The 19,802-nt window shown below is 40.8% G+C and overlaps 1 protein-coding gene across 1 annotated transcript in view; it reads left to right on the top strand.

Annotated features, from left to right (window-relative positions):
• The window catches only part of pudp (pseudouridine 5'-phosphatase), a 44,548-nt gene extending 26,507 nt beyond the window's left edge, over positions 1 to 18,041 (top strand). The window contains exon 4 of the mRNA XM_030751341.1: positions 17,681 to 18,041. Coding sequence (XP_030607201.1) covers positions 17,681 to 17,857 — 177 coding nt within the window. The 3' untranslated portion in view covers positions 17,858 to 18,041. The remainder of the gene's footprint in view (positions 1 to 17,680) is intronic.
• The last annotated feature ends 1,761 nt before the right edge of the window (positions 18,042 to 19,802 follow it).

The following is a 19,802-nucleotide window of genomic DNA, read 5'->3' as shown; positions in this document are numbered from 1 at the left end:
TATTTTTCACAGCTCAAAGTAACACTGTTGATGAGACAGTAGATTTTACCAAGGGTGTGCTCGACAGCCTACAAAAGAATAATGAAACATGAAAGTGAGCTAGTTTGTGCTCACGCTGCTGGGAAAGGAGCGAGTTCTTCCCTTGTTATTAATCATACAAGGCATTACACCAGGAGAGGCTTTATAATCCACATATTTAAAACAGGTGCAATTAAGATGTGAACTTATCTGGACATGAAATTGGCCCATTACTACTTAGACAAAGATATGTATGGTGATCAGGGTGATGAGAAAATGTGCTTCAGTAGCTCAGGTCACTTTTTAATTGCTAAGTGCTCATTGATTGTTTCTGTACTTGCCAGACATCACATTCACTCTCGAAGTATTCTGTAATTTATTATTGATTCTACTCAACACAAAACAGCCCTTCTTTCAGAGTATGTATGTCCAACAACTGTCTCCTCTGTGACTGTGGATTGTGGTAATACTGGTCAGGTGGACTTTTGCCATTGGCCAGTACTACTGGTTAGATTGTAGTAAAAATCAAAAAGAGGTCTAGTCATGAGGACAAAGAGGATAAGGAGTTCGTGTACACCATTTTCTCACAAGGAGAAAGAAGGCATTTGTTACCCTCAAGTTGGACACATGCAATGCATGTCTTGTTCTACCTTGACCATTCCATTCATTAGAGAACTGCTCCAGTCTCTGGGTTGCATCCTTGTGGAGATAGATTCATACAATAATGAGCCTAAACACACCTTAAAGAAAGTCTACGTGAAGAATAAAGAACGTTAAAGGTCGACTCCTCTGCGGACTCGTCCATCAGATTGGCAGATGGAGAAGCATGATTCATCACTGCAGAGAACATGTCTCCGCTGCTCTAGAGTTCTTTACAGCTGCATCCGACACATTGCACCTGGTAATGTAAGGCTTGGACTGTCATTTTAGGTGGCCTACCACTTCATGGCTGAGCTGCTGTCATTCCCAGTCGCTTTCTCTTTATAGTAACAATAACAGTTGACCGTTTAGTAATAGTAGTAGAATATTTAGTAGTGAGGACATTTTATGAGTTGACTTGTTGCACATGTGACTTCCTGATTGTTATTAAGTGGAACACCTGAATACAATGATGGTGAGTGACTACTTTTGGCTATAAAAAAAAAAATCCCAACTCGCCCCTGTGGGCGATCTTTGTCCTCCAAGCTCGGGTCCTCTACCAGAGGCCTGGGAGCTTGAGAGTCCTGCACAGTATCTTAGCTGTTCCAAGGACTGTGCTCTTCTGGACAGAGTCTCAGATGTTGTTCCTGGAATCTGCTGGAGCCATTCCACTGCCCTGAGTGTTTTGGTTATCACAGGGACCACTGTTACCTTCCCCTGTTCCTGTGCCGCCATGAATAGTGTCTCTGTGCTGTCTGTCAGTCCAGGTTTGTTCAGCAATTGGTAGAATTTTTTGATATCAACCACTTCTTCTATCTGCCTGTGGTACATATGCCTGTCCTTCCATGATGGTTCCTGTTCTTCCTCCTCCTCTTTCTCTGGTTTCTGCTGCCTGAGGTACTCACTAAGCATATGGTCCTTTGTGGCCATCTTCCTGATGTATTCATGGATCTTTGTTGTCTCATCTAGAACAGTGGTTCTGACACTCACTAGTCCTCAGCTTCCTTCCTTCCTCTTAGCGTACAGTCTCAGGGTGCTGGATTTGGGGTGAAATCCTCCATGCATGGTAAGGAGCTTTCTTGTCTTGATGTCAGTGGCTTCTATCTCCTCCTTTGGCCAGCTTATTATCCCAGCAGGGTATCTGACCACTAGTAGGGCATAGGTGTTGATATCCTGGATCTTGTTCTTCCCATTCAGCTGACTCTTCAGGACTGGCCTTACTCTCTGCAGGTACTTGGAGGTTGCAGCTTTCCTAGCGGCCTCTTCATGGTTCCCATTTGCCTGTGGGATTCCAAGGTACTTGTAGCTGTCCTCAATGTACCAGTCAAAAGTTCAAATGAATGGGTGAGCATGTCCAAGCTGTTGAGTGGTACTGTATGTATTAGGGTGTATCAGGTGACCCTGAACCCTGAACCCTCCCTTAAGTTATGCTGCAATAGACCTAGGCTGCTTGGGGCTCCCCATGATGCACTGAATATTTCTTTTTTGTTCACCTCTTTTCACTCTCTGTGTTTATACACAACTCTGCATTTAATTAGAATTAATCTCTGGTTCTTGTCAAGTTAAGAGGAGTTTGTTCAGTGTGAGTTATGAAGAGGGAGACATTCTGCTATTTCACGTTGTTTGCTTTTGACTTCTTGCCTTGGGTTTTAGCCGCGTCCTTTGGGTTCTATTCCTTATCCTAGTAGACTGTAGTGACCACTTGATTTCTGAAACGACTTCTTGTGTTTTAATATGGTCAAAATTTTAAAAATACATTTATTGTTTTTCTTGCGACTTTTGTCTGATATCGTTATCGTTTACAGGGACAGTCATTAGAACTTGGCCTTGGGGAGGCAAAAGCCTCTGAATAAACCTTGAACCAATTATGTTCTGAGTGTGACATTTGAGATACAGTGCTAAGACATACATTTGCACTTGATCTTGTATGCCATTGTATGTATGTCTATCATCAGCTCAGGCTTTCTTTCTGCTCTCCTGAACAGAAATGATGAAATGGTACACATCCTTGGCTCATATTGCCCCAGGCTTCATGATCATTTAAAAGATTCAATGGGCAGTCTGTCACTGTCTCTTATTCACTCGCCACCGCGGGCAGGACACAAATGTAAACACGATACACACACTTATACACAGGTCATGTACATTGCTGGATTGTGTTCAAATGCCTATTTGACAAACACGTGAGTGTGTCAGCTTGATTCATATCATGTATTAGCCATGAATTTTCACTGAAATATCAGCCTTCTTTTATTACCACTGTTGTCTTCTTTTGTATGTCTTCCTTTCATGGCTCTGTTGGGGGGAAAACACAACATCTCCATCATCCTGCTGTACACAGAAATACACTTAGATGGTGATGCATTTTTATTCTGTGAATGTGTTTCCATGAGGCATGTTACACCTCTCGTTATGTTTCTAAAAACGTATAGCAGTAATATGAGTGAACTGCCTGCAGATGAAACATATTTTGTGGTTACAGTAAGGTAATAAAGATTTATTTAGATCCTGGAAGCAAAAGTTTTAAAAAGTAGCCACACCTATAGGGTGCTGATTGTTGCTGAAGCCTGGGAAGTTGGATTCTCTCATAATAGTGATGTTGTGAATCTAATGAAAGTCTGGCAGCATCACAAGTTAAACAGTATTTTATCTCTACAGCATGTAGTTGAAAAGTTTGAAGTAATGTGGTGAAAACACTAAAGTAGTATCTGATTACCAAAATATGTTCAGTGCATCCTGTATGTTTAAATCAATATAATAAATTGATTTTATTTTATTCTGGATTCTATCCTAGTCCTTTGAAAGGCTACAGCCTCCCTTTGAACTGGAAGAGTAGAAGAATATACACACCTCACCATCCAGATCACTGAGTTCAGGTGTTCCAGTCACTTCCATGTCCACAGGTGTATAAACCAAGCACCCCGGCATGCAGACTGCATCTGCAAACATCAGTGAAAGAATGGGTGTGGGGGTGTTTTTCAGGAGTTGGGTTCGCCCTCCTTAGTTCCACTGAAAGGAAACTTATAATGCTTTAGCATATCAAGACAATTGGGACAATCTGATGCTCCCAGCGTTGTGGGAACAGTAAACATCTTCATCCTAACAGATTCTTTTCTAAGTCATGTTAAATTGTGAGGTGAACAGACTGACAGCTAACACTTCTGCTTCACGTACTGAAAAAGACTCTCTGTACAAACTGTCAGACAGGTCATATCTGTGTACTGCACATGCCCTCCCAAAGTAAACTGAACACTCCTGCCCTTGGTGCTATTCTTCTGTGGCAGCAAGTTTCATTTTTCATTTTCATCCTGTTCAAAAATGTGAGGGAAATAAGATTCATGTTTTAGATTCTTTTAAGTAATCTCTGCTTAAACATGAAGATACTTTAAGACATGATGTCAGTCAGATCTCTGAGAATTTCTCCAAGATCAAAACCCATGAAACACTTTCTGATGAGGAGCCTTCCAGGAAAGGAAGAAAACGAAACTGACTAGTAACTCTAAATCTTAGAGTTAGTTAGACCTAACTCTTAGACTGAGAATCCACAAAGACACTACAGCAACAAGGAGCGAGCTGATTGGACAAAGAAATCACACCCATGTTACGTGCTTTTCTCTTTGATGTGGGACCCGATATTTTATTTTAATTTATTTCAGGCTTTGTTTGGGCTGTTTAACCACAAAGTAGATGGACTGTTTCATCAGATGACTTAGGCCAGTGACTGCTTTAGTCTCTGGCAAATTGCTACGGAAATACATATTTTCCCCTTATAACTGGTGGTTGCCAGATGTCGTCAACTGGTTTCTTTGCTTGTCCCGGCACACTCCACAGATGGGGAGTAGGGGTTTGGAGGCCGGATCAACACCTTGTCGAGTTAATGATCATCATTGTGCACTTCATGTTCCAGTGGTTTTAGTCATTTGTCAGATTGGTGTATTTGGGAACTCCTTTAAAATTATTGGAAAAATACCAGGTGATATCTTCATAAAATTGCTTAAGACAATGCAGTGTGTGGGAAGCTGAGTAGGTATTTTCAAAATTTTGAATTTATGCACACTGTATGTAGAGCACCTACATATTTGATGTCTTTCTGTGTGCATCTGTCCAACTTTATCTTGGAGTAGATTGGCCTAGTGCATTAGTGAGATTTAAAAAAAGAAAAAAACACCAGATGTTCTTTTTGTTTATGTGTCTCATCACATGCGGTGGTTTACAGCCTGTACTTGCTAATTAGTCTAATTTAACTTTAAGACAACACTTTCCAATAATAGATACGCCACACAAGCAGTGGTAAAGTAGGTGTCTCAAACAGGTCAGCACCTCCTATTCTAAGCCCTCTCTTTGCTTGTTTGTTTTAGCATGTAGCCTTTCTGTTCATGTTTTGATTTCAAAATATTATATGCACAATACATTTTATACTGGTTGTATTGTTTCAAATATGATCAATTCAATTCTATTAATATAGCACCAAATCACAACAAACAGTTGCCTCATGGTGCTTTATAGTCTAAGGTGAAGACCCTACAATAATACAGAAAAAAACAACAGTCAAAACGACTCCCTAAGAGCAAGAACTTGGCAACAGTGGGAAGGAAAATCTCCCTCCAGCAGAACCAGACTCAGGGAGGAGCAGTCATCTGCTGAGACCGGTTGGGGCTCAGGGGAGAGAGACAGGACAAAAGACACACTGTGGAAGAGATTAATAATAACTAATGATTAAATACAGAGTGGCGTATAACTGATCCAGCCCTAACTATAAGCTTGATCATAAAGGAAAGTTTTAAGCCTAATCTTAAAAATAGAGAGGGTGTCTGTCTCCTGAATCCAAGCTGGAAGCTGGTTCCACAGAAGAGGCGCCTGAAAGCTGAAGGCTCTGCCTCCCATTCTACTCTTAAGTATCCTAGGAACCACAAGGAAGCCAGCAGTCTGAGAGCGAAGTGCTCTGTTGGGGTGATATGGTACTATGAGGTCTTTGAGATAAGATGGGGCCTGATTATTCAAGACCTTGTATGTGAGGAGAAGGATTTTAAATTCTATTCTAGATTTAACAGGGAGCCAATGAAGAGAAGCCAATATGGGAGAAATCTGCTCTCTCTTTCTAGTCCCTGTCAGTACTCTAGCTGCAGCATTTTGGATCAGCTGAAGGCTTTTCAGGGAGCTTTTAGGACAGCCTGATAATAATGAATTACAATAGTCCAGCCTAGAAGTAATAAATGCATGAATTAGCTTTTCAGCATCACTCTGAGAAAGGATGTTTCTAATTTTAGAAATATTGCGCAAATGCAAAAAAGCGGTCCTGCTTATTTGTTTAATATGTGCATTGAAGGACATATCCTGGTCAAAAATGACTCCAAGATTTCTCACAGTGTTACTGGAGGCCAAAGTAATGCCATCCAGAGTAAGTATCTGGTTAGACACCATGTTTCTAAGATTTGTGGGGCCGAGTACAAGAATTTCAGTTTGATCTGAATTTAGAGGCAGGAAATTAGAGGTCATCCAGGCCTTAATATCTTTAAGACATTCCTGCAGTTTAACTAATTGATGTGTGTCATCTGGCTTCATTGATAGGTAAAGCTGAGTATCATCTGCATAGCAGTGAAAATGTACACAATACTTTCTACTAATACTGCCTAAGGGAAGCATGTATAATGTAAATAAAATTGGTCCTAGCACAGAACCCTGTGGAACTCTGTCACTGAACACTTAGTAGAAATACACATGAAAATTGTATGAAACTTGATTGGTGTATCTATAATCATAAAACTTATTACAGTATCTTTCCAGGTCTCTGCTCTCCTCTTATTTCTGGTTTATGCCTTCAAAAAATAACAAATCTGACACTGTTTCTTATCCATTTGCTCTGAATTTGAACATTAGTGCTCACTTAAATACTGTGAAATATGGTGATATATATTTGATAAAAATATAATTTCACATTATGGTTTATTTTGAGGTAATGCAAATACACAGTTTATGGCAATATTTTCATGGTTTTTTTCTTGGCACCACATGGATACAGGGGAAATATGAAACATATCCAAAGGACTGTATTTTGCACATTATGCTGCACACTAACCCCCACAGCAGGCCTCAGCATCACAAACTAATAATGTTAAAAAACAAACAAACAAACAAACAAAAAACAGAGTTTCACCTTTGAGGACACATTTTAAATGTTAAAAAAACATACATAAAAGAAATCCATCCATTCATTTTCTGTTTATTAATTGATTGAATTTACAGAACTTAAATATGTCATGATCTATATTGTTATCAGGATTTGAGATGACTTATATTGGGATATGAGATTTTGGTCATATCGCATAGCCCAGAGATAAGAGATTAATATATATTACATGCATTTGAATTTTGACTCTATACATCTCTTGTCAGTGAAGTAAATATGGAGCATGCAGCACTCCTTAAGGCAAAGCGTGGCTAATCCCTGGCTCAAAAAAAAGTATATTTCTGATCGTATGCACTGTTAACCTGTGTGAAATGTACTAGGACAACTTCTCAATCACATTAATCTTGTACTGGAGAGGCTTACTTATTACACTGCTGTCCACAGCCAGCAGCATAGTCTGTAGCCAGTCAAGTTCTTTCCAAATCACAGCATGCAGGCGCTGGCTGCTGTCACGTTACTGCAACATGCTCCTCTAAAGGGGCTGAATGTGTTTGCATTAGCAGGCCAAATGTATTTGATACTACAACAAATGTCTGTATGAATCTGCTCCCAACAAACACGCAGCTCTGGCCTGACTCAACATCCCCTTTGTCTTGTCTCATTCAGCAGTGCTTACTCAGGTACACAGTGAACCCAGATTCTGTTGGCTCTGATGGCTCCTGCATGTGTTTGGGAGCAGTCGTAGGGACAGGCTGTAAGTCGTACATGGCACCTTTTGATGAGCAGGAGCAGTTGGTGCTGTTTCTGCTTATAACCCTCCTCATAGGGGACCTTTAAGTCAGAAGGAGACCAGGTAGAAGCGCTGAAGGCTTCATGCAAACTTTATTCAGTCACAGGTACATACTGTACATCTGTCAATAGTAACAACTGGAAATAAATGCAAAGCAGCAGGTATTTCCTTTCTTTCTTCTTCTGAATCAAGGATGCTTATTCTCTGTTTGTAGCCAAGGAGTGGTATACAAACTGTTTATTTTCCCTGTGAGACTTTAGATTGCTACCCGGTAAGAAGCACGTAATAGCTTTCCCTTTTAAAGGGAAGATTTGCAATCAAGTTTTCCCTCTGACCTGTAGTCATATTTATCTATCTAGAGCTTTTTGGTGTAACTTGGCCAGTTTTGGAGCTGTTCATTGTAGATTAAATCTTATTTCTCTTGAGTATAATAGTTTTTACTTTTTGATGCTGAAAGCAGAAACATAGGGGAATGTCTTTACTGAAATCATGACCTGGGTTAAGAAAAACCTTTCTGTAAGCAGTTTCATGTAATAAGTATTTTATTTTTTTAATGAACTACTCTGCCAACCACATCACTCTGCAGAAAGAAGTTTACACCTGCTCATGATGAGCAGAAAGAAAACAAGAGAAATCTGTATCCATAAAAAAAGACAAATTATTTGCAAAGAACATCAAATCAAATCTAGTTATTCATATATCCTACATATCATATATATGCACATTCAAATTTGTTCCCTTGGCTCGGATTACCCTTTAGTGTCTAAAGTTTGCTATCACTGTCGTTTGTCACTGTTTAAAGGAAGCATTCAAGCTTAAAACGGTGCAATTCAAAGTATTTGAAAGCATGTGGACGTATGAAGCCAGACAAAGCAAAGGTATATTTCATTGTAAGACATTATACATAGTGGAACCCAGTTAAATGGTAAATGGTAAATGGACTAGTTCTTATATAGCGCTTTTCTACTCAATGGCATGTAGCCTGGAGTAGCCAGGATTCGAACCGCTGACCTTCCGATCAGTAGGTGACCTGCTCTACCTACTGAGCTACAGCCACCCTTTAGAGTTACCCAAAAGGAAAAAGAAAAAGAAGGCAGTGATTTGCAGTTCAATTTAAACTGTGTGTTTAATGAAAGATAGTACAAAATCATATCCAATTTAGAAGAAAGATTTAGAAAAACAAATATATATAAAATCTCTCTCTCACCCCCTGGAGGACGGTATGGTAAATGGACTAGTTCTTATATAGCGCTTTTCTACTCAATCAGAGCACTCAAAGCGCTTATACAACCTGTTTGCATTCACCCATGCACTCCCATTCATACAAGCACTTCCATCATTAATTAAGCTAAGTGCTTTTTTTTTAATTAACTAGCATTCACACGCATTCATACTCCGACAGAACGGTCGAGGGAGCAACTTGGGGTTAAGTATCTTGCCCAAGGATACATTGGCATGTAGCCTGGAGTAGCCAGGATTCGAACCGCTGACCTTCCGATCAGTAGGTGACCTGCTCTACCTACTGAGCTACAGCCACAGGTATGTGTGTGATCGTCAAGCTTGGGACTTTGCAGCATCTTAGCTGCTGCTAGCAGTGCGCTCTTCTGGACCAAGAAGCTGGGGTTACAGCTCCTAATGCTCATATCACCACTGGAACCACTTTGAACCACTTTCCACATCTGCTCACACTTTGTTCCTTCAGCACCTGGTCCTTGATTTTCTTGTGCTCCTTCTTCCTGATTTTGCTGTCCATTGAGATTGCCACATCTATCACAACTGTAGTCTTCTTGTCAACCACGACTGTGTGTGTTGTTTGGCCGACTGCTGCTTGTCTGCTATTTTTGGTTTTGATGCCAACGTAGTCATTTTAAAGATGTTGATCAGGAGCAACAAAAGACTGAAAATAGTTGCAAAATCAAAAACACCAGGAAGAACATCCCGCAACTCTTTAGGTTAAATATATAGCATGGCTAATAATAATAATAATAATAATAATCCAGAGTTTTGGTCTTCTCCAGTAATGAATGGTGGTGACGCAGTGCTGTAAACACCAGTCATGTTTGGTTTTTACAGCACTGCAGTAAAAACCTAAAGATTTTCTCATGAAAACTCACTTCTGAAAACATTTGCATCAACAAATCAAATTTCAGTAAAGTTACTAGGAAAAGACAAATATAATAATAATAATAATAATAATAATAAACCAGAGCCAGAAATGCCCCTGTTTTTTTCTGGGCCCAGGCTCCTTTCAGATGAACTGAGTCAAAGTGGAGAACTGTCCTGTGGCCTGAGCAATAAAAATTTGAAATTACTTTTGGAAGTCATTGATGTTGCATGCTTTGGGCTAGAAAAGAGAGGAACCATCAGGCTTGTTATCACTGCACCATTCAAACGGCAGCATCTGCGATGGTATGGGTAATATGCAAAGGACACATTAATGTTGAATGATATGGACGGGGTTTGGAAATCCAAAGAGAATGGTTGCTTATTTTGCCAAGACAATACCATACAGCATTCTGCAGCCATTCCAACAATATGACTTCCTTGTATTATTGTAGGGTCTTTACTTTACAGTATAAAGCACCTTGAGGCAGCTGTTTGTTGTGATTTGGTGCTATATATAAAATTGAATTGTACAGGCGTGTCTTCAGTTGTCTAGAATGATGACTGCATCTGCTCCACTGCTCAAAACTCTGGAGTCACCTAGAAATCTCTTTCTTGTAAGAAACTGAGTTTTTTTTAAGATAATATGCCATTGATCCCTAAATAGATAGAGAGATACTTTATTGATCCTGAAGGAAATTAGGGCACCCAGTAGCCTAATACGCACAATAAATAGAATCCAAACAATGAAGGTATAAATTATACAAACTATACTAACAATATAGCCTAACAGACTATACTTTTATACAAACTATACTGAGCTGGGGAATATGTGAATAATGGCTTTAATAATGATAAATCATTATGATTTTCAATTACCTAGTGTTACCAAGGCAACATTCATCATGTGTCCTCGTGGCACGTGTGTCGTGTTAAAAATCTAAATGATCACAATAACACATGTCTTAGGGATATAATTGGGGTGGCTTTGGCTCAGGAGCTAGACCATCATATACTGATCAGAAAGTTGGTGGTTCGATTCCTGGCTGCTCCAGTCTGCATGTCAAAGTATCCTTGGGTAAGATACTGAATCTGAGTTGCGCTCCGATGTGTTCGTTGGAGTGTGAATGTTAGATAGAAATCACTTAGATATAGAAAAAGGTGCAGACGTGTTGTTTAAAGGGCTTTGAGTGCTCAACAACAGGAGAAAAGTGCTCTATAAGAAGCAGTCCATGTACCTTTACAGCTGAACAGATGTTGCTTATTTTTTCTATGAAGAACATTTTTTAGAAATAAAATAATAGTTACTTTTGTAATATCCTGTCAGTGTAGTCTACAGACCAAGCAGGAACATGTGGCAACACTAATATGCAGATGCAGCGAGTCACGCAGCACAGAAGCTGGTCCAGAGGCTGGAAAACCTTTTTGGTTCCAGCTCCGAGCTGGGCCTGAGCACCCCCTTCTCATAATACATTCATGACCCGTCTGTGAAAAACAAGTCAAGTTTGGATTATATTTTACAATCTTTCTTTCAAAATGTAAACTCCTGAAATACAACATACATTAGTTTTTGTTTCTCCTTCCTTCACTGCGTACTGCATTTGAGTCCACAGTACTACAACCACCTTCCAAACAGCATCCTGGCGAGATAAAGTGAAAATCTTCTCTCATATAGTGTTCAAACAGTTTGGGCATTTTACAAAACATCAGACTTGTCTGTATAACCAGACACATTGTGTACTATGTAAATGATGTGGATTGAAGGGGTGCATCTTGATTTCTGATCCAGGTAGTGTCTCAGCTATTTAGATACTTGCAGCGAGTCTGCAGTGGTACTGGAGTCTATGTTTCTTTGTGCATTTCTGTTAATCCACATATTTGCTTTGTACAGCTGTGGAAACATTTGGCTGGATTACAGACAGAAGTTAAAGAAATGAACCAAACTATCAATCCACTATGCATCAGTGTCTGTTTTCATCTATTTCAGTGCAGCACAATCAGGAAGCAGATTAAAAGGTCATTTCACCAGCTCATTGGGTAATTACCAGTTTTAATTGCTCTCAATCAAGGGAATTAGCAAGGGCGCTCTGTTGTGGACTCTGAGTGTTTCCGCCATCATTGTTCGACATCCTTCAGTTTCAGGCTTAGTGACATCACAGAAGTCAATTATGTTTTAAAGAGACTTGAGGAGACCTCTTTGTTCTACCTGAGCATTAGAGTTGAGATGAACAAGGGTCTTTAAGGCTTTCTCTAAGGCTTAGCTTTTGGTGACTTCTGTAGAGCTTAAGATTCATTGTTCTGCAACTTCCTTTATTCACACTGAAGTACTGTAGAGGATAAAACACAGCTTTAGTTTATGGCTCCAAACAGTAAGTAAAAAAACAGAAGCAAAAGCATTGGAGATTCATGTGAAAGGGGAATTTGTGACACAGGTAGAGGAACACAAAGGTACACCTCTCTCAGTTCTAAGGTTTTACATATGACGATGTAATTAAAAAAAAAAAATCTAGTCCTTGCAACACAGAACATATTTCACTTTATTTATTAAAGACTAAGTGGGGGAAGTGTGTGAAAAACTAAATGTGAAACATATGTGTGTATGAACTCGCTCACACCAGTTCAGCCACATCGGGGTTCGTTTAAGGTTACGCTAAAGCTATTCCAGACTTGGACCAGGCCACTCCAAAACCTTCATTTTGTTGTTTTTTGATGCAAGTCCATCATTCAGAGGTGGACTTGCTGATGTGTTTTGGATCATTGTTCTGCTGCATAACCCAAGTGTGCTTGAGCTTCAGGGCACAAACTAATGGTCAAACATTCTCCTCCAGGATTTTCTGGTTGAGAGCAGAATTCTCAACAAAATGAAAACAGCTAAAGTTGTGCCGCTGGATAAAACTGGAGATCGACACCGCTTCACAGATTCCAGGTCTGTTTCTCTACAATTCTCCAAAATCCTGGAAAAACCATTCAGTAAATGACGAAACAAATTCTGGCTAACAGTCAATATGGATTCAGATTGAACAGTTTAACATCACTGGCATTAAATGATGCTGTCGATCAGAAACAACTGGAGTATTCCTCGATCTTAAGAAACATTTGGTACAATCAATCACGATCCAATAATCATTAAAGTGGAAAAGTATGGGATCGGGGGAGTTGTATTTCACTGAGAGGAAACAATTTGTGAAGTTGTGAATATTTCTCGTCATGCTTGGACATTGTATGTGGCATCCCCCAGGGTTCTGTACTGGGTCCATAAATAATGTACTGTTCATTATTTATATAAATGATATTTGTAAAGTATCTGATATATTCAAATTTTTATTATTTGCAATGACATATTTTTTGTTCTGCGGGGGGAAATCTAAAGGAACTGCTGGATATGGTCACTTCAGAAATATCCAAAATTAAAAGAAAAACAAAAACAAATTATCCTTAAATCGAAATAAAACTAAAATTATGTTATTTGGAAATTGTGAAAGAAGCACAAGTGCAGATACATACAGATGATGTAGAAATAGTTCTTGAGAATACGTTTCTTGGTGTGACAGTAGATGACAGAATAAGCTGAAAGTCTCATGTAAATTATCTCCATGATTTTCAAGAAGCATTTCAATGTTGAGTAAAGCAAAACAGAATCGCTGCACATTCTCTGCTGTTCACTCATTTCACTGGATTTAAATTCCTCTGCAGAGGTTTGGGGCAATACTTATCAATGTTCAGCATCATCATGATCCATATTACAAAAAAATGCCATGAGAATAATCCTTAATACTGGATACAGAGGTCATACAAATCCTCAATTCTTAAAATCAAAATGCTAAAATTCACTGAGCTGGTTCCTTTTCATACTGCAGAAATTATGTATAAAGCAGTAAACAACCTCCTTCCTGACAATATTCTGAAGTCATTTTCTAAAAGAGATGGGGGATACAGTTTGGGGGGGAATTAAATTTAAACATCCTTCAATCTGTACGACACTGAGCAGTTTTTGCGTGTCTGTGTGGAGTGAAGCTGTGGAACAGATCGAGCGAGGAACTGAAGCAACGTCCCAGCGTGACTCCGTTTAAAAAGCCGTACAAAAATATGCTTTTGCACAGTAAAGTAGGATGCAGGGCTTTGATTGGGTGTTCTCACCCACTATTTACACACTACTTGTGTGTGTGCACATGTATGTGTGTGTGTATATGTATATATAACTACGTATGTATATCTCTTGGCATGTTACTGGGGTTAAACCAATTATATGTAACAAATTGTATGTGAGCATTTATGATGGGATAGCAAATAAACAAGTGATGACTATTAGTTGCTAAATAGTGGGAAGGAGGTGGGATTATTTATGCTTATGCTTCTTCCTACTCCTTTTGGAACATGTGAAGTTACTATTATTATTATTAATATTATTTTCTCATGTTTTGCTTGTTTGGGCTGCAATTCCTAAGGAATCAGGGAGGGGGGGTGTTTGTCACAGCACTGCAGACTTTAGATCAGACAGCTGGAGGCAGGCGCAGGTGTGGGCTAATCCAGCTAATGTCAGTATGTCTGTCACATTCTCATGAATATCATATCTCAGTAACAACATGAGAACTTTCAGATTTGGCACAAACATTTACTTTTGACTGAAGGATGATCTGATGCTCAGATTATTATTAATAATAATAAAGATGCTGATTTAAACTGATATCTCATTAAAGGTTGTCTTGGCTGTTATTTTTTTTATACCTCCCTGGAAGTCAGGTTATGACCGCCTGCATACGCGCTCTGCAGTTTGATGATGTACATGCACAAACATCAGCTTCTGTGTGAAGCTGACCTGACTGTGATCAGCCGCAGTAAGAGCTGTAACCCTCAGACCAAAGAGAGTCCTCAGAGCATCAGGTCAGCAGAGCGACGGGGAGCTGGAGGGCTCGTCTGTGAACGCAGGAGATGAAATGTCCTGGTTTTTTGGCCCGCACCAACACAGTCTTTGTTTACTACTACCTCTGCTCTCCAAACTTGGCTCCCACTTGACTTTTTCCTTTTCCTCACAATTTCAAGTTGAAGGGGCCGTTTTGGCAGAAATACCGCAGCAGGCACTGTCGATGCACGTTCTTCACTCAGAGTGAGACTTCCAGGGCCCAGTCTGAAATAAGAATGCACCAGACAGGGAACTGTATGTAAAGGGGACTAATGGAATTTTATGTGCTTTTGTTAAACTTGTATCTTTTCATAAAATAGGAGAAGATAGACGTTTTCTTGGTTAATCCTGAGGAACATGAAATTAAAACAGTAAACCCCAAAAAGTGATCCATACTGTACCTAAAAACAGTGTTCCCACATGGGACACAAGCCTGAGCCTCCTGGGTGAAAGTCTTCTGTTTAATTCCCACCACTGTGGATTTTATCAGTGTTTCCGCTGCCGTACTAGAAGTGTTGGCATTGGAAATCTGTTTCCACAAACACTTATATAATTTGTGTCCCAAGCCAGTGGCAGTCAGCCTGTTCTGTCGTTTATGCATGACAGCATGCTGGTTTCACTGATCCCTGCTCAGTGTGAGAATTCAGACTTCAGCCAGACTTGATTCTGTGCTGTAATGAGCACTCTGTTCTTTTAGGATCACGCAGTCTGATAAATACTATCACACACTCTGTTTAAAGATAGTTTGCATCTATAGCATCAAATACAGAACTGTAGATCAACTGTAAAGCGCTGATTATTGATATTATTTTACTTATTCTGTATTTGGAAATTGGTCAGTCTAAGTCATACATTTGGGTTTTATCCTTTAAACACAAAATAACTTGTAAAAGCATATTTCATTCTTTAAAATTTTCTATCCGTAGCATATTTTTTCTCTTGATATGAAATAGCCTTTCACACATAGACACTGGTAAGGGGAACTATGTGAGAGTGCTGTTTGTAGATTACAGCTCAGCATTCAACACCATAGTTCCCTCCAGGCTGGTCTCTAAGCTGCTGGACCTGGGCCTGGGCCCATCCCTGTGCAGGTGGGTTCACAGCTTCCTGACCAGCAGACCACAGGTGGTACGAGTGGGTCACCTCACCTCATCCTCCCTCACCCTCAACACTGGATCCCCCCAAGGCTGTGTGCTCAGCCCTCTGCTGTACTCACTGTACACCCATGACTGCGAGGCCACGTCAGAGTCCAACGTCATCATCAAGTTTGCTGACGACACTGCTGTTGTGGGACTAATCTCTCACAATGAGGAGACAGCCTACAGGAGAGAGGTCTCCCGCCTGGAGAACTGGTGCCAGGAGAACCACCTCCTGCTCAACGTCAGCAAAACGAAGGAACTGATCGTGGACTTCAGCAGGAAGCAGCAGAGGGACTACCATCCACTTGTCATCAGTGGTGCTGAGGTGGAAAGAGTGGACACTTTCAAATACCTGGGAGTGACCATCTCACAGGACCTGTCCTGGACTCATCACATAAACATCACTGTGAAGAAGGCCAGACAGCGTCTCTACCTCCTCAGGCGGCTGAGAGACTTCAAGCTCCCACTCAAGGTGCTCAGGAACTTTTACACCTGCACCATCGAGAGCATCATGCGTGGGAGCATCACCACCTGGATGGGAAACTGCACCAAGCAGGACTTCATGGCCCTAAAAAGGGTGGTTCGTTCAGCTGAACGGACCATCAGAACCACCCTCCCCAACCTGCAGGACATTTACACCAAGCAGTGCAGGCTGAGGGCCATGAAGATCCTAAAACAGCCCAGCCACCCCGGACACTCTCTCTTCTCCCTGCTCCCATCAGGCCGGCGTTACCGCTGCCTGAGGGCTAAGACTGAAAGGTTGAAGAAGAGTTTTTACCCACAAGCCATCCGTCTGCTCAACTCTGAGCCCTAACTGGACCATTATTGCACAATGTAAATATTATAATTTATAAAAGTGTGTATAGTGTATAGTATATAGAGTATAGTGTATAGTGTGAATTACTTTTTTTTTATTTTTATTCTTCTTATTTATATGTGTGTGTATATATGGTTGCAGGTACAAAATACATTTCACTGTGCATTGTACTGTGTATAACTGTGCATGTGACAAATAAACACTATCTTAATCTTAATCTTAGCTCAGGGTTCGTTAACAAACAAAATTATCAATGCTTGATTAAAATAGTTCAGTGACAGTCTCACAATTTGAGCACAGACACATTCACACAACACATTTTCCTCTCATACGCTCTCCTTCAGCGGTGGGAGGAGAGATTGCAGTGCAGCGGTGTACTGCAGTCTGTCCACCCACTCAAAGCAGGTCGACAGCTCAGCACACCTGTTTTCCAGACTGCTCCAGTGTGATGTTTGCTTGTTGTACACAGTCACGGCAGAGAGAGCATCACAACTGCTTCTTACCAGCTCGGTATTCCACCACAGCTAGTAACTGCACTTTTTACAGTCACCTGCACATCAGGTCCATCAGTGTTTGTACAGTGACACAAGTATACACTAACACAGGGTCACAATGTGACTGGCATGCAGGCGTTCAGCAAATGTGTCGCTGGTATCAAATTTCATATACAGTATGGACTCTGTTGTCAGGTTATATTGGTCTCCATGTGTTTGGTGTGATTCGCGGAGAAAACAGCTGTGCCTGCTCCTCAGCTGTTCTTTAAGAAAAATACTGATGAATACTTATGAGAAACAGTTGTTAGTGTGCAAAAAATTACTTTAGTTTTTTTTGTTTTATAAGTTTGCAGTTTTAGCCTGGGTTATATTCCACTTTGCACTGTGACTGCCACTATCCCTCAGCCCAGTTTGAGCCTCTCATTCAGTGCTGACTAAAGCTAATGAAGGTCACAGGGCGTCATTATTCTTCAGATTGTATAGTAAATGGATATTGTACCTGGCAGAGGTAAGTAGTACTCTGAGAGGAGAGGAAGGATACTTGTGTTTCTCCATTGTCTCTTGTGTTTTTGGTCAGAGGAGGTGAAACCCTGTGGACCTGGTAGGCTTACAGGATGATATGACTGTGTTTCCTTTGTTCTGTCTTTACCCAGTGCTTGGTGTTTGAAGATGCTCCCAATGGCGTGAAGGCAGCACTGGTGGCAGGAATGCAGGTGGTAATGATTCCTGACAACAACCTGGACCCCAGCCTTACCCAGGAGGCTACGCTGCGACTGAGGAGCATGGAGGAGTTTGAGCCGGAGCTCTTTGGCCTGCCAGCGTATGACTGAATCAAAGCTCGAACCTCATTATGTAATTCAGTCTCTGTGTTTGAGTTCTAATTCAGAGCGGTGACTCCTTATAGTAACCATTGTTAGTCAATAGAACATCTGGATGAACTGATGTTCAGAAATATATGTATTTATATCTGTATTACAACTATAAATATTACTGGGATGAATATTAAAAAGTTGAAGCTGATGGTTAAAATCTGTCTTGGCTTGTGGGGCGGTGGTGATGTGAACCTGTCCTTCATTTCCTGTTTACTCTGTTTTTACTTTAACTCTTTGTTTACTCTGCTGTTTTTAGGTGCAGCTGCCAAAAATACTTTATTAAGTTCAGGAAGTTTGTGGTTTACACTAAAATATGTCAGCTGGTTGGAAGACTGGGAATCTTGTGTGGAAATGCCCAAGGACATTTCAACATTCAGACTTGATCGAACCACAGACCTCCCTGCTGATCAACAACCCACTCTTCCTCCTGACCTCAGTGGTCTGGGTGATCTGTGTTGTAACCCTCTCTTATAGGCCTAGGGTTAGTGGATACGAGCGGCTTCCTCTTTAGGGCGTCTGGGCTCAGCCTTAGACAGAGGTTGCAGAGCTGAGACGTTCTCAGGGAGTTTGGAGGAGAGTCGCTGTTGGTGCCAGGAATCTATCAAGATTGATTTCAGACATACTTCGAGCTGATAAACCTCGGGGCAGAGTGTCCGCCTTTGTGACTCCTTTGTCACACACATTGGTTTTTAGGGTGTGTGTGTAAAGTTGTGTTATTATGGTACATTTGGTGTTGTACTTTCCAAAAATGTTATAAAAGATGGGCAGCACGGTGGCGTGGTGATTAGCACTGCTGCCTCACAGCTACAATGACATCCAGGTCTGTGTTCGATTCCACCTCGGCCCGGGTCTCTCTGTGTGCATGTTCTCCCCGTGTCATATAAAATACCAGAGCAGCAAGGACGCTGGGCCTCATTCACAGATGTGCATACAAACATTTCAAGCACAGATAAAGGAGTCATTGTACCCTGCTCTTACTCTGTAGATTGGATAACATTGAACGCTTAAGGTTAGCATCACTGTTTTCCCTCACTGTATATCCTTATTATGTACTGTATCCTCTCAGAGCCATCATACTGGAACAGCTCCACATGCAGGTCTGTTATTCTGACATTTCCTGCATCAGGACCACTTTTTCTGGTCATCTGGATGTCAGGACATAACGATGTTGAAGCTGGTAACTGCTGAAAGCTGACAGTGGATCAGTCAATGCTGTCTATGCACTGTTCTTGTCATACAGTGCATTTAAGCTGTCTCATTGAAATGCCACAGACAATACTCCTCTGTGTAATCCAGTAAAGAGGCTGAGTTGTCCTCACTCCTTCATGTCTGCTCCTGCCTCACTGCAGTCAGCATGAGCTCCATCTGCTTGCAGAGCAGGCTTTAATGGGGGGGACTGCCGGAGGAGAGCGGTGCTCCGGCTCCTCAGGCTGCTCACATAGGATTTTACTGCACTGCCATCAGCTCCCCCCTCCCAGCCTTTCATTGTGAAGGAGCAGGTTATCTCAGCGGCTTCTTTTTCCTTCGTGCTCATTGCTCACGCAGTCGCCACTCTGCAGTGTCCACCCTGTGTGTGTGTGTGTGTGTGTGTGTGTGTGTGTGTGTGTGTGTGTGTGTGTGTGTGTGTGTGTGTGTGTGTGTGTGTGTGTGTGTTTCACCAGTACTGCCACACCCTGATTCCTTATTTTCTCTAAAGCAAAAGTGTCTTATTAAATTTTGGTTAAAAAAAAAATATATCAGCTGATCAGTCACCAAAATGACTTCATTTTCACTTATTCATTAAAAAAACAAAAACAAACAGACAAACCGAGAAGATAATAATTATGCATTTTACATTCATTTCTAATTCATTTTCTTCTTGACTTTGATTTCAGCATTAATGAGGCTGTGTGGGTTATTTTCA

This window comes from Archocentrus centrarchus, chromosome 2, assembly GCF_007364275.1.
Source record: "Archocentrus centrarchus isolate MPI-CPG fArcCen1 chromosome 2, fArcCen1, whole genome shotgun sequence".
In the NCBI taxonomy this organism is placed as follows: domain Eukaryota; kingdom Metazoa; phylum Chordata; class Actinopteri; order Cichliformes; family Cichlidae; genus Archocentrus; species Archocentrus centrarchus.
The sequence above is the reverse complement of the archived record's forward strand: the minus strand, read 5'-3'. Positions and strand labels throughout refer to the sequence as shown.